Below are 16,035 nucleotides of genomic sequence, written 5' to 3' on the forward strand. Positions count from 1 at the left end.
ATTGCAGTTTCCGCAAATATTTTTCCGCAGTTTCCGCTAACTCCAACCATAGAGTAATCTATGCTCCAACCTTAACCCTCGCTGATCGCAGTTTCCGCAAATTTTTTCCGCAGTTTCCGTTAACCCTTACCCTAATTCTAACTATAGAGTAATCTATGCTCTAACCCTAACCCTCGCTGGTCGCAGTTTCTGCAAACATTTTTCTGCAGTTTCCGCAAACATTTTTCCACAGTTTCCGCTTATCTTTACCCTAACCATAGAGTAATCTATGCTCTAACCATAGAGTAATCTATGCTCTAACCCTAACCCCAACCCTCGCTGATCGCAGTTTCCGCAAACATTTTTCTGCAGTTTCCGCTTACTCTAACCATAGAGTAGAGTAATCTATGCTCTAACCCTAACCCTCGCTGATCGCAGTTTCCGCAAACATTTTTTTCGCAGTTTTGCCGTCTCCGCTAACCCTAACCTCGAGTTTGTTTCAAATTGTTTGGGGAAACTCCAATCAGCGACTTTGGCTTTGTGGTATTAAACTGCGATCAGCAACTTCGGCTTTTTTTAATTTTTTCACTCGATCTTTTCAGGGTACGAACTGACTGTACGAATGGTTCAAGGTACGAACTAGGTTGCACCCTATCAATCGTTCATCAGAGCATCAACTATTATAGAAACAAGTTTTAGAAATCGTTTTATAATTTAACTAAAGTAATGTAGGACTTTTTGATCACTGGAAGGTTTGTGAATAGGTACTATATATATTAGATTTTTGCAAGAATTGACCACTCCAAGGCAATCAGATTTTACCCTGCAGTTGCAAGCAGACTAAGGGTTTATTGCCAGCCTGCAAGATTGTTTTGTTATGGGTCTTGGCTAGATATAGCCCAGATTGGAAAGTTTGAACATTGCGCGGGGGAGAAGAGTTTCAGCTGCTGCATTTGCGCGGCTGTCAACATCAAACGCTGGAAATTGCGCGGTTGTCAACATCAAACCCTGGAAATTGCGCGGTTGTCAATATCAAACGCTGGAAATTGCGCGTTTGAAAATTATTCACAAAAACGTAAGGAAAACGCTTACTGAAACCTTAACTTTGCAATTGCAATGCTGTCCTGTCTCGCTGAGCTTCTTTTGGAAATAGCATAACAGCTCAATAACTGCGCTAATCTTGACCACAGTATCTATGATCCCACAGTAGGCACTCTAACATACCGTATTCCACTGGTCAACGCAATCATGCGTGACATATGACATCACTGATGTTGGTAGCGCTATCATGCGTGACATGACCGATTTGAGCGGAGGCTACGTAGGCTACTGTGACAACTTGTGTAGGTGCATTTTTTGATTTTCTCTTAGGTTACTACGACATTTTTTGATATCTGAATAAGGCTAAAAAAGCTAAAAGTTCGGAAAAGCATTCAATTCAAACCTTAAATCAATAAAAATAACCAGCCTTAATCAACTTCGCCTACCGTACTTCCTTTTAGTCAAGTATATTTCGTAATTCTGTTCTTGATCTCACTACTTTGCTCTCCTTGATGTCACAAAGGCGATGGATAGAAACGAAACAAAGGCTGTCACAATCAAACAAAAGGCCAGGCTTAAAAAACTGTGTGAAGGGATGCCAAGCCAGCTTAGGCTACTAAAATATATCTTAAGTTTGGTTTGGAAAACAAGTTGCCTGAAAATTTTTACTTTCCACAAAAATTTTTTCTTTGGGATTGTGTTATTTTTTTCGAAGGTGCTTCGCAGTCCTACAAAATTGTCTCGCGGACCCAAAAGGACCGCGGGTCCCAGTTTGAGAACCACTGGTATAACATAAGCTGTGGCTTGATTTAACGTGCCATAGGAGCAAGGCATGGGATGGGAGGCATATTTTGGGATGGAAGATCCAAGGATGGAATGGAAGATTTGGATGATGGGATGGAAGAAGGTCTTCCATCCTCATTCCATCATTTATTTTTAATCTAGGCTACGTATCATGGCACAAAACAATTTTTAACTTAAATGCGTAAAATTTTGATATGATGGTCAGAAATAAAAACAACTGAACTGAACTTTCTATCCAAAAGTAAATTTTGTTTTTTAAAAACAATGAAATTTTTCCTGTTTTTTTAACAACGCGACCGACGACTGTTAGGCGTTGCAGTAGAAAACATTATTTCGCACGTAATTTCATTGCGGTTCGGTAATTTAAATGTGCTGCAGCGCTCTTGCATGATTCGACCAGTGCGCAAGACATGGGGCTACATAAAAATATTAAGAGTGGCGTGCACAGTAACTTACAGTTTTTTTAAGTATTGAGCAGTGTGTAAGGACATAGCTAGGGGGCCCGACCCCCAATCCAACAATTTTATGAGCGATATATTGCAACTTTTGTACATTTTGGACAAATTTTTCAATAAATTGCGGCTAATTGAATTCACTTTAACAATAATTTAGCTGATTACGAAGTAAAACCAATATTATTTAACATCATGCCCAGTGGCGTACACAGGATTTTCTCAAGGGGGGGGCATTGAGAGTAGCATAGCCAGGAATTTTGAAAAGGGGGTTTTTGATGACCGGCGGACGAAGCCCGACGGCGTTTTCGCTTAACACGACACCCAGCGGCGGGGGGTCTCCCCCAGAAATTTTTGAAAAATTACTTTGAATTTGGTGCATTCTGAGAGCATTTTCAACAAAAATGTGGGTATGAATATTCCTGTAAAATGGTGCTGTCAGGTGGCATAGCAAAAGGATAAGATCATGTTTTCTTCGGCATTTTTCGGAAATAAAGCTGTCTCTATGTTTTCTTGTTGTTAAATCCTGGCTGAGATGTTTGAATGTTTGGTATTGGCAAAACTCGCTCTTTGATTGCAGTTTTGTTTAAAATTAGGCTAGTTTTTTTTTAGACTAAAAGCATCATTCCCAAGCATAAAGAGACTGAAAGCATCATTCTCAATATCGTGACGTCACACGCGGTAACCCCCAAGGCCCGACCCCCCCCCTTGGCTATGCCACTGGCCATTGATATCCCAGACGTCTTCATGATATCCCAGTAATGGTTTTAGTTTAGACTTTATCCATTTCTTTCTCACTGATGACTATAATAGGCTTACAGAACACTATGCTACATTGGCATACCTGGGGTGGGGTAGGTGGATTGGACCATGCATTTCGTATTGGCTTAGTCTATAAAACAACATTGTTACAGTAATTGCTTTGACAGAGCAATGCAAAACATATTAAATGCCTTAATCTACGTCGTTAACTACTAAAACATTTTTAGGGGGGGGGGCATGGCCCAATGCCCCCCCCCCCCCCTGCGTACGCCGCTGATCAATGCCAATTTTGAGGAAAGATTTTGACATTGTTGGTTTAAAAATAACTACCAAAAAGGGCTATTTTTGGTCAAAAATAGTCAAAATGTTCGGAGGAGACAAATTTTGCTTGGCATCTGTACTTCAAACTTTGCCCCCCCCCCCAATCAAAAATCCTGGCTACGCCAATGGCAGTGTGGTAGCAAAGGGTTACTATAATAAAACAGGTACAATAGGTTTAATGACGTGCTCTTCAATCACATAATTACAAAACATAATACACGAAAGAATTTATTTACATTGCCAGACCCGGCATTATAACTTGCAAATTTACGTTTACATAAATGCACTGTTAAATATCATCTTCATCATATTATAACTTACTGCGTCTGGTTACACCGTAATTGTAACTGGTAGAGTAGGCCAGTGGTTCTCAAACTTTTTTTTGTTGCGACGCCTCTGGAAAAATTTTTTGGACTTGCGACGCACCAGCAAATAAAAGTAAATGAAGAAACTTATGATTAAAGTTTTGTTTATTGATACAACAACAAAAATCAATGCATATTATTTAATGTGACGTGTGGGCTTTTTTATTTTCACAAAGTTCATTGAATTTTGGGAGAATTTTTGAAATTGCCACCCGCATTTCTCTTTCACTGTTTATTTGTGATTGATATTTGCTTTTTATCACCGCCAAGGCAGAAACTCTTGTTTCACATAAATACGACGTGGCGAATGCGATAATAATTCGCAGTGCTTTCTTTTACCAAACCTGGATAATCGTCATTCATTGAGTCCAAAAATTTGCGGATTTCTTACTACGAAAAGATCACGAATCCATTCGTGGTTTGAAAAATTTTCCGTGAAGTATTTTGCAAATTTTGATTGGAGCTTGGACAAATGTTTCCCAAATATGCTTCGCAAATTTGAAGGGAAAAAATGTACTTGCAACCTCAACTCTTCACTGTTTTCAAACTGAAATAACACCCAAAAAAAAAATGATTCAGAGCTTCCAGTTTTTTCATTATTATTTATTTTGAAGGATAGACATCCAATACTACCTTAGGGTATCAGCAGTGGCATTTTTTTTAGTTAATTGCGGTGTAATCGGCTAAGTGCATGGGACACATGTGTTCCAGCAGTCCTCAAAGGGTTAACTTAATTTTTATAAGATACACCGGGTTCAGCCACAAAACTGAACTATTCTGTGACGCTCTTGGAAAAGTGAAGCGACGCACCAGGGCGTCGCGACGCACAGTTTGAGAACTACTGGAGTAGGCTATAGTACGGTAATGAAATTAGTAGCCTACAGTCTGTACACAGGGAGACCACAATAATAGCAAAAAAATTATGTGTAGTGTTATTTAAACACTCAAGAGCCAGATATGAAAGCGGCAAGGTAGGCTATTCATGTTTTGCATCGATAAATCCTGGTAGGCATCATCCACGTTGTTTGAATCAGGCGGTGGTAACTTCTTTAGTGGTTTCGTTGGTGATTTCGATAAATCAATGAATGCCGGATTGGATTTGGATGTTGCTGTTTTCGGGTTTGTTACTTTCCTAAAAAGTGGAAGTAGACACGAAATCATTAACCGAATCAGCCGCGACATGTAATCAATCTCCTAAAAAGTTGTTACCATTATAGCCTACTATTATACAAGATACATTCTATAATCTATAAGTTACAGTTTCCTATACGTTGGTCGTCGAGTTATTATATTACTGTAAAATTCGTGAATGTTACATAAATTGTCTTGTTTTTCTGAGTTTGTCCTGTTCAAAAAAACAGTTTGCGCTGCGGGGCAGAAAATGATGGTTCGGCACAGACTAAAAAATATTTGTTAGAAACAAGGCTAAGCTAAAACAAAGTTGAAATCAGAAACATAGTTTGACCACACTTCAGCAGAAAAACGTACGGCATTTTACCAGACTTAGGCTACTTGGAAGTGAGGGTACGTTGATAAGCCTTCAACGCCTCTTTTGCTAGCAGGCTGTGTTCTGAGACAATTTTGTCCGTTGAGACATTGCAATTCTTGTGAACAGAACCAATGTGTGCTTTTGATGTTGAAGTATTGAATCTTCCCAACCAAAATTTACTTTTGTTTTGCTCAAAGCAAACTAAGCAAATGGATATCGACGTTTTTTCATGTCCGCTTTTCGTTCTTTTTTTACTTACTCCTCCACAAATATCCCGTTTTTATCGCCGTTTAAGTACGTCTGAAAATATGAAAATCATTAAATAACGACACCAGTTTGTCAATGGGTAGCCATCATAGGCGTAAATCCCGGAGAGAGGAGAATTATTCCCCCTAAAAGTTTGGCGGGGGGGATGCAAATATTCTCTAAAATTTTCTCTTTGTCAATAACGTCTTCACAATGATCTGAGACTGGTGAAAAACTTCAAGATACTAGGCCTATTCATGATACTGACTCAGTCTGTGTAGGCCTACAGTATCTATGCTGTAGGCTAGATGCTATCATATACCATAGCCTATCATATCATATACCATAGCTTAGCATAGCCTAGCCTAGCATAGCCTAGCCTAGCCTAGCATATCCTAGCATAGCCTAGCATAGCCTAGCATAGCCTAGCATAGCCTAGCATAGCCTAGCATAGCCTAGCATAGCCTAGCATAGCCTAGCATAGCCTAGCATAGCCTAGCACAGCCTAGCACAGCCTAGCACAGCCTAGCATAGCCTAGCATAGCCTAGCATAGCCTAGCACAGCCTAGAATAGCATAGAATAGCCTAGCATAGGCTATGCCTAGGCTATAGGCCTACACATACACAGCCTAGCTAGCTCTATTATTATGACAGCATAATAGGTTGGCATAGGCTAGGCTATAACTAACTTTTCTAAACCGGAAGAATACCACTAGCCTAAGCTTATCATGCCTAACTGTACGTCGAAGCTATCACTAGTCGAAGCTCAGTGAACTTTGTCATTGCTACTCAAGTTCAACTGTGAATCAACGGATTACCTAATTTTAACTAAAAGAATTGAGAACTAACTCACTCACTGCACTCACGTCCAATTCCCAAAATGGCGAAAATAGAAATCAAGCGACAGAAAGGCGAGAATGGGAAAGGGAGTGAGAGGGGGTTCCTGGTGGCGAGTGACGACGGAAACCAGCTGATCATCGTTATTCCAGTCATTTTTAGAACTTTTGAAAGGGAATGGTAATAATATTTTCTTTAAAATTGCTAAAAACAACAATTCCCTTTTTAAGACAAAATTTCCTTGTAAAATTGTTAAAAATCCTTAAAAAATCCTTCTGATTTTCATTTCCTTTTTTTATCCTTCGAAGCGTTGAAAAATCCCAATTTCGAGATAAAATCCTTCAAAGTGGAAGCACTGCAGGGGTGGGCAATTTTCGTTGTTACGTCACATAAGGTGAAACAATGGAACATAAATTGTTGATTTTCTTGATTTAACAAAAACTCACGGCTGTCTTTAAATGTAGCAAACCTCGCAAACCTAGCAAACGTAGCAAACCTCGCAAACCTAGCAAACGTAGCAAACCTCGCAAACCTAGCAAACCTCGCAAATCACAAAGTTGCCAGATGGTATTTTTTTTAATTGTATTTTTTTTTATTTCTTGGCTTTTTATTTATCGAGTGCATTTTTTTAAAAGCCCTTTTGATTATGTTATTTGTTTAGTGTTGATGTCTTATTTTTATCAGTAAAAAGATATCAAAATCTCTGCTTTGTTGGTTATGGTTAGTTTTGATATAAATACGTTTAAAGCAATGCCTTTGCGATCAACATTTGTGAGATGTTGAAACTTGAAAGGTAATATTAACGCAATTTATATTTGGTAGTCAGACATTCGAGAATCAGTACTTAATCCCTTAGACCATGGTTGGGTGAGTTCATTAATCAGTGGTTCTCTAAAAACCGTGCTGCAGACGATAAATAAAACTTAACTTTTGCAGGTGACCGTAGTTCCTGGGCTACGCCGTGTGACACAAAAGGAAGAAGTTCCTAATGACAAGTTTTTGTGTGTGTTTAGAATGTAAGGCATATTTTGTAAACGAAACCGGTTTTTCCAAAAGTTTTGGTCATTTGAAGTGTGTTTAAAATGCCTATATGCTTTGGCTCTTTTTTGGGCTACGGTTCTTGCAAAAAAAATTGGTTTGAAACGTGTTTTTAGCTGGGTAATTTTGTGGAATCTGGCAACTTTACAAAGTTTGCTTCTTTAAATATAGCAAACCTAGCAAACCTCGCAAATCTTGAGAAAGGTTTCTACAATAAATTGATGGCCGATGAGGTTTTCAACTGTTCATAGTTTGCACCAAATAGATAGGCCTAGACTACAGACAACCTTATCATTACTTGCTGCTAGTCTAAATCTATCATCTTTAGGGAGACTATGAAAACCTATTGCGGTAGGCTTTCAAATGAAGAAACCTTCTCAAGCTTTGCGAGGAATTCGGAGTTCGCGACATTTAAAGACGCCCGCTGAGAAAACCTCATAACACAAAAAATGGTTTCCCGTAATTGTACAAATGTTCAAACCTTGTGAGGTTTGCGAGGTTTGATAGGTTTGCTACATTTAAAGAAGCAAACCTTGCAGAGTTGCCAGATTCCACAAAATTACCCAACCAAAACACGTTTTGGTTTGGTTTGGTTTGGTTTGGTTTGGTTTTGAATCTTTATCCTCGGACTGACAAAGCCTTGATAGGTTATTCCTGGTACTTGTTCGCATACTTGTAGAGGCACTTGACGCAGGGCCGGTTACCGAGATTGGCAGAGTGAAGTTTTCCGATTGTTGAAGTCTTGTTGCCGAGAAATTATTCCATTCATTAGGTGCCGCTGAATGGAGAGCAGTCCTGAAATGCGTTGCTCAAGCGCACACCCCGAGAGTCGAACCAGCGCCGTGTGATCTTGAGCCCGGCGCGTAACCACTGAGCTGGGCTCAAACCAAGGCCGTTTCAAACCAATCCCAAAAACAAACCATTTTTTTGCAAGTAGCCCAAAAAAGAGCCAAAGCATATAGGTATTTTAAACACACTTCAAATGACCAAACCTTGGAAAAACCGGTTTCGTTCACAAAATATCCTTTACTTTCTAAACACACACAAAAACTTGTCATTAGGCACTTATTCGTTTTGTATCACACTGCGTAGCCCAGGGCTGGACGTACGGTCGTCTGCAAAAGTTAAGTTTTATTTATCGTCTGCAGCCCGGTGTTTAGAAAACCAGTAATTAGTGAACTCACCCAACCATGGTCTAACTAAGGGATGGAGTACTGATTCTCGAATGACTGACTACTAAATATTGCGTTAATATTAACTTGCAATAGGCTATCTCACAAATGTTGATCGCAAAGGCATTGCTTTAAATGTATTTATATCAAAACTAACCATACCCAACAAAGCAGAGATTTTGATATCTTTTTATAGATGAGAATAGAACTTCTGCAACATCAACACTAAACAAGTAACTTGTTCAAAAGGGTTTTAAAAAACATGCACCCGACAAATAAAAAGCCAAGAAATTTAAAAGAATACAATAAAAAATACCATCTGGCAACCTTGTGGTTTGCGAGGTTTGCTACGTTTGCTAGGTTTGCGACGTTTGCGAGGTTTGCTAGGTTTGCGAGGTTTGCTAGGTTTGCTACATTTAAAGACGGCCGCGATTTTGCGTGGCTAAGGTTGTGATTTTTAGTGAATTGCGCGGCTAGAAAATGAAGTGCGCAGGGGATTTATCCCCTGCGCAGGCCAAACTTTCCAATGTGGGATATAGCCTAATGCTTGCCATTGTGAAGGGGCAACTATAGGTTTATTTTGTGACGGTGTTAGTGTTAAGAGAATGTATGAACACAAGTCTAAAAATTCCTCTGCTGATATTGCTTTCAAGCTAGTAAGGATATTGAACTATCAATCTTTTGTAGAGGTGTGCCCAGTGCCCACCAAACCTTATCAACCAATCTTGGTTATTCAAGCCATGAATTAGTTCTCATGATGAGGGTGTGGCCTGTCTAAAAATAATCCTGCTATTTAGCAAAAAAGTTTCGAAACAATTTATGATCTATAGTATATATATATTAGGGTGGTCCTTATTTTTCAATTTTGGAAAGTTCAATGTCTGACCCTACTAAAATGTGCTACTAGGCACAAAAACACTGTGTGTGAAATATTTTTAAAAAATATTGATGTTTAGAGGTTGCCCAAGACCAATGAAAAATCACCATACACCACCCCAATAGACGGAATGTTGTTCGGTTCATCATATTTAATTTACACCATTTTTCATAAATGAATTTCTAACAATGCTTTCTTATTTTCTAAACCGATTGTTAAGCTAAGTAGAAAATAATGGCAAGTGTGTCTAAACGTCGAAAAAGGGTGTACCTTCTAGATCAGTGGTTCTCAACCGGGGGTCCGTGAATCGATTTTAAGGGGTCCGTGAAAGATTCCCAGTTTTCTGCATGATTGATAAATTGTGAAATTTAAAAATTGTTTGTACTTTGTTTATGTATGATATTAGCCTACAGTGATTCTCCAACTGTAAGTTGCAACGCACTGGAGCGTCATTTGAAATTGCAAAGGACATTGCACAAAGATTTGGTTTCTTAACTAAAAAATATCATATTAATGACTTAAACCTTTTAATAAAGCTATGTTGGCTATCTCCTACTTAATTCTTTTGAAACAGCGGATTGTTGTTCAATGTTTAACTTAACATAGTGCCAACATGGGTCTGCTACTATTCGGTGAGTCCGATTCGGTGAGTCTGATTCGGTGAGTTCCTAACTTCTAACCCCTAATCTTAACTCCTAACCCCTAACCCTAAAACGGCAATGATAATTAGGCTATGGTACCCGACAATTTAAAAAAAAAATTGAAAAAATCCCCCGTTAAGGGATCGGACTCACCGAATCGGACTCACCGAAACGGGCCATTCTGTGCCAACATATAGCTCATAAGTTATAACATAGTTTCGTCAATCTCATCAATCGTCAAGTGTGTTGCGTCATCTCGCATGGGTGAACTTGTTGAAGCCGCTGAGCGAGATGCAGGTTTACAAAATATCAAAAACTATTGTAAGAATGAAGAATCTATGTAAAAGCCTGGATTCTTGCTCCACTTGCCGTTAAAGCTCCCAACAGTGACCTGTGTTTTTTGAAGAGCTTGGTTGATTATAAGTGCATCAATAAAGGCATTTCTATGACATCTTTGATACAAGTTGTTTTTTTTGTGAAGTCATCAGAAACAAAACTTATATCCAAGATGTCATAGATCAGGGGTCGGCAACCTTTCTTCAGTCGCGGGCCAAAACAAAACTGCGCAGATGTCAACGGGCCGTACAAGTTTTCCATTTGCACTTCCGTTTTCTTTACTTTTCATAATATTGTTAAAATTGGCGTTCTTATCAGAGTATCTCCATATTTAGCTACTATAGGCTTATATAGATTAATATAAAGAAAAATAGTAACAATTGGTAACAAAAAACACCAAGTACTTTATTTATTGACAGCACAACATTAATGTGATATTTGATGTTGTTTCCTGCTAGAAAGTTTCTGAAGGTCAGGTGATAGGTTGGATGAGGCAAGAATCATAACATCTTGCAAGTGGTCATCAGTAAGTTGTGTTCTCAACTTGCCGTTAAATATACGGTTAATTGACTATTACTAACGCAACTCATGTAGCCTGCAACTAGCATGCAGTAAATAGGCTAATATAACCGGACTTCAAGGTGAAACTGCCAAGTACCTTGATGCTACCTTCTGCAAGCTTAAGCTAAATTTTGCCCCAAACCTAGTTTACTATAACAAAGCGACCCGTGATCGATAGGTCGCGGGTACAAAGGCGCTTTGTGATAATTTCCTATGCTTGGTGGATTCTAACAAGTAGCAAATTCTTCAAAGACAAGAATCACTTGTTGAAAAAAACGGAAAAATGGAACTGGGAGTAAATTATAACTCTAAAAAATAAAGTAATTTAAAAGTCTGGACCGGCTGTCACTAAAAAGGCCAATTCCTGCTTCCTAAGCTACACATATTTCTAAATTATCAACCTTCAAACAAACTAATTCTTAAAACTTCAAATCTATCAAACTATCTGTCAGGCCTGCAACGTCGCTCTCTCTAAAATGCAGTTCGCAGAGAAAGAATATCAAGGAAATTCAAAATGGCGACAATGCCCTAACTAAGCATTGTTGCGGCATAAGTACACAGGCTACGTGATTACAAGTGAGCGTTACGGATAAATATGGAAAAGTAAAAATTGCGAAAGTTTTACATAACATTTAGTAATCTTAATTCTGTTATGTAAAACCAAATGGCAGCATAAAATAATGGGATGTTCGTTTTGGCCCGCCAACTACAATTTGCAAAAATGCTGCGGGCCGGATAATTTTGCTTGGCGGGCCGTAGGTTGCCGACCCCTGTCATAGATGATGAGGAAAGGCATTTCAATGGTGACGGCTAAGAAGATGGCTGCCCATTTGCGGCATTTATTGGAAGAGTTAGTGGGTCTTTCCCTGTTTGATGATGACATTCCAACAGATCTGAATGATGAGATGGTGCAAGCAATGTCCAGCAATGCAGGAGAAGGCCTGGTAAAACAGGTTACAACTTACATTAGTATTTGGTAACCTTGAAGGAAAAATGTTAGGATCATTCTTCACAACTAACACAATGTAACAGTAACACATCGTCACTCTTCAAGAAACTGAACATTCCAGACTCTTTCTTTCAACATCCAGCAACAGAGTGGGAGAAAAATGATAATTTTCAAACCGCTAAAGCAACTGTAAAGTCTCTGGCTGTTACGAACAAACATGCTGAAAGAGGAGTTGCTCTTGTGTAAGATTTCTCTGGATGTTGGACAAAAGATGAAGAACAATTACAATTCCTCCTCTAAGTCGTTTTGTGATCACCGCAAGAAATATCCACAAACCCTCAAAAAGACCTTAATGCAACAATGATTGGTTGGTCACCATGGCACTCTTGGTTGACATATTGAATATACTGTCTAACTAAGGACATGGACATTGTACAGTATAATATCCTAAATTAAGGGTATTAGAAATATAGAATATCGGGCATCGGCATATAACTATATATATATTATTTACTGTGTTATCAGTATGATTTCTAAACTGAACAAAAACTTGTTGAACACTGTATAGTCAATCAATAAACATTTTGTGTTACTCTGTGATGGTTGATGTTCTTCTGATGAAAATCTATGACGCTAGGACTTTAAAGCATCAATTTATTAATGGTCCTTCGCCAAGCAGTTAGCTTGGCCCCCTCACAGTAAATAAAGAGATGTTAAAGTTCAAAATGTTGAATCAGAACAGGTGATGTGACTAGCCAGGCATCCTCATTTCCAAGAATTTGCTACTTGCCGTTCATCGTTAGCACAGATAGCATTGACTGATGACTGCTATACAATCATGGAATGATGTAAAAAACACTTGTGCTCTATTTCTTTGACATCTAGTATATTCACATTTTTCGCTATAAATTCCAAATTTCAACGACTCTGGGCAACCTCTAGATATATGTATATTTTTTTCATATTTTACACAGAGTGTTTTTAAGCCGATGAGAACGTTTTGGCATGATCAGACCTGAAACTTTTACAAAAAAAAATTTACCCTCAAATAAGGACCACCCTAATATATATGTAAAATATATGAAAAAAAATAATAGTGTTCCAGTAAATGGAATTTACAGGACTTATTTTTTAAGTTTAATTAAGCATGTTACATTATATAACATGTTTCATTTTGTAGATGGTTATTTTTGGCTTATACAGTATGGTAGGTTAGTTTTCTTTTACTATCGTACTACTACTACTCTTGAAACAGATAATTGCTATGACTAAATATTCAATGAAAATTTCATGAAGATGAATGGACACATTTTGCAAGATTTCCCAATTTCTGTGGATTGTTTCCTTAAAAGAACTCTTAGCTATGTTAAGCTATATTTTTTGACCCATGCACATTCTGATCACACTGTTGGTCTTTCATCATCTTGGAAATGTCCAATTTACTGCACTTACAACACTGCTAACTTAGTAAAACACAAGTTTGATATACCACCTGGTATTTTTCATGTTTTAGAAGTCAATGAAAGCTACACATTGATATGTGGATACTCTTACGTTACTGTCACCCTTCTTCCAGCTAATCACTGCCCTGGTTCTTGTATGTTTTTGTTTGAGAGCAAGGCCAAAAAAGTGTTGTATACAGGAGATTTCCGATTGGATTCTGATGTGATATCTTCTGTTGAACAAATATGTGATGGACCTTTGATTGATACATTATATCTTGACAATACCTATAATGAGCCTTCTTGCTGTCATCCATGTAGGAATGATGCTGTCGAAATGATAGTAAGTTTATGCAAAAAGTATTGTGATGCCAGAATTTTCATTGGAACATGCTGGACTGGTCATGAAAGTGTATTGGTTACCATTGCCACTCGACTGGCCAGATATATATATGTTGAAGAAGATATTATGAAGCGTATGAGCGTGGTTGGTGTTCCAAATTTATTTTGTATTGGAAAGTCTTCAGGACTTAACGCTATCTCAAATAATCAACTAACCTGCCAATTTATTAAAACATGTAACCAAGAAACTTTAACGTTTGGAATAAAGCCCACTGCTATGTTTGGCAGTACATTGCATATTGCAGAGAATTCTGATGAGAAACTTTATGTGGTACCTTACAGCAATCATTGCAATTTTCAGGAGTTGTTCAACTTTGTTAAAATAGTTCGTCCGATCAACATTGTTCCCATTGTCCCTGGCAGATGTAAAACTTCAGGCATGGAAAGTTATTTTCGTGCTGATATGAGCAAGTTTGATTATTTGTTGTCTCCAAAACAGGTTTTAGTATCAGATTGGCAAACAAATATGGTTGATTCGTTGAATCAGTTCAAACAAAGCAAGCATGAACCTGAATTCAAGGTAAAGTTCTCCAGCAAACCATATTCAAGTGTTGGTAAAAGGAAATTCGCTTCAAGTCGCAAAATGTTGCATAAACGAGGTGTTTCTTTTGAAGACGAAAACAGTGAAAGCAGTAATTTAGTGCTGCAATGTAACACTGCGATTAAAAAGAGTATGCTGTCTTCTAAAGATTGTGATGAACCTACAAAATGTATCGTAAACCAAACATATGATGTAAAAACAGAAATTGAAAATGAGATACTGCATGCTGTTAATGATTTGATAAAGTTGTAGTGGACAAGTGGATAAAGGTAACTTATTGAAATGTTGATTAACCTTTCATATGCTCTTTTTTGCATTACAACACATGCATTACAACTAATGGGTCTGCTACTATTCGGTGAGTCCGATTCGGTGAGTCTGATTCGATGAGTTCCTAACCTCTAACCCTAAAACGGCAATGATAATTAGGCTACGGTACCCGATAATTTAAAAAAAAAATGAAAAAATCCCCCGTTAAGAAATCGGACTCACCGAAGCGGACTCACCGAATCGGACTCACCGAAACGGGCCATTCCGACAACTAATAGTGTTAACTTGTAGATCTACTTACTCTTTGTTTCTATGAAATGGTATGATACTATTTATTTCCAATTATCTGGTTGCCCCTACCCCCGAATATTTTCCATTGATTTGTTTGTAACATCATAAGGTACAAAAGGCTTGAGTGTTTTATCAAACTTACCCCACAGAACCCCACATCCATAGTTTCACTGCTAGAGCATTTGGGGGCCATTGCCCGATAAATTTATAAAATTTAAAAACCTAATTTTGTGGTCAAATTTATGTTAAGGTGCTAAGAAATAAAACCTATGGCCCCATGGTGGCATTGGTCAGGTTTAACCTGACTTTTGGGGTATAACCCCCCAAATTCACAAATTAACATTATAAGGTACAAGAACAAATTTTTTGCCAAATGTTATGCCTTCACATATAAGCCTTGAAACAAGTCCATTTAGGTGCCCCATGTGATGCATTTCCTAATAAAGGACACCCAAAGTTGGCCCAAAATAGGTTGTAACTTAAAAATAACATCATAAAGTACAGAGATAGAACTTGTATTATCAGTTTGGGCATGTTCCACTGATTTTGAAACAACTTTTTTATGACCACAACAGGCCTCGAAATTCATTTTTGTTGACGGCGGACAAACGTGTCCGGTCTGAGCAGCTATCTCGGCGGACAAATTAAGTCTCACGGCGGACACACCAGTTTTAACGTCGATCGTCATACTTAATCACTTTATCTTGATAAGTCTTCGCCATTTGAGAACCATAGTTATGATTTAGGCTTTTTAAAATTTCAGCAAAGTCACTCTAAAAGGCTTTTGTCAAACCAGCGAGGTGCGCTTGAAGAGTCAAAGCGCCGTGTAGCTGCTAAATATGATGATAATATGGTGATTGTTAAAATTTTTAATTTTATGGACTTTGTGTCTGATGCAAATAAATAATAAAAAAAACAATACGCCGCATAACTGATTAACTTCCACCTCTGAAGTCGTGTGGCTTCTTGCATCACAATGCTCTGGGCACGAGTCGGAAAACTTCTACACTAGCGCTATTTTCTGCTGTGCGAAGCTTCACTAGGCCTTTTTCTTTAGGTTTATTTTTGCGTGTAATGTGAGCGAAAGTGACGAAAAGAATAAACAAAACATTAGAAAAAGCGCAATTATTTTTTGCTCTCTCCGTGATGCGGTCGCCTCTCCAAAATAGTATCAGTATTCCACGAGATCACGGCAGGCTCGGGGCTATAATCAGCGCAG

The 16,035-nt window shown here is 38.2% G+C and overlaps 1 protein-coding gene across 1 annotated transcript; it reads left to right on the plus strand.

The window, feature by feature from the left end:
* Positions 1-13,112: 13,112 nt before the first annotated feature.
* On the plus strand, positions 13,113-14,507 carry LOC145774419 (5' exonuclease Apollo-like). The gene has a single exon (XM_082585669.1). The coding sequence runs from the start codon at positions 13,161-13,163 to the stop codon at positions 14,505-14,507; it is 1,347 nt and encodes a 448-aa protein (XP_082441795.1). The 5' UTR covers positions 13,113-13,160.
* The last annotated feature ends 1,528 nt before the right edge of the window (positions 14,508-16,035 follow it).

Source organism: Aplidium turbinatum, chromosome 7 (genome assembly GCF_918807975.1).
Source record: "Aplidium turbinatum chromosome 7, kaAplTurb1.1, whole genome shotgun sequence".
NCBI lineage: Eukaryota > Metazoa > Chordata > Ascidiacea > Aplousobranchia > Polyclinidae > Aplidium > Aplidium turbinatum.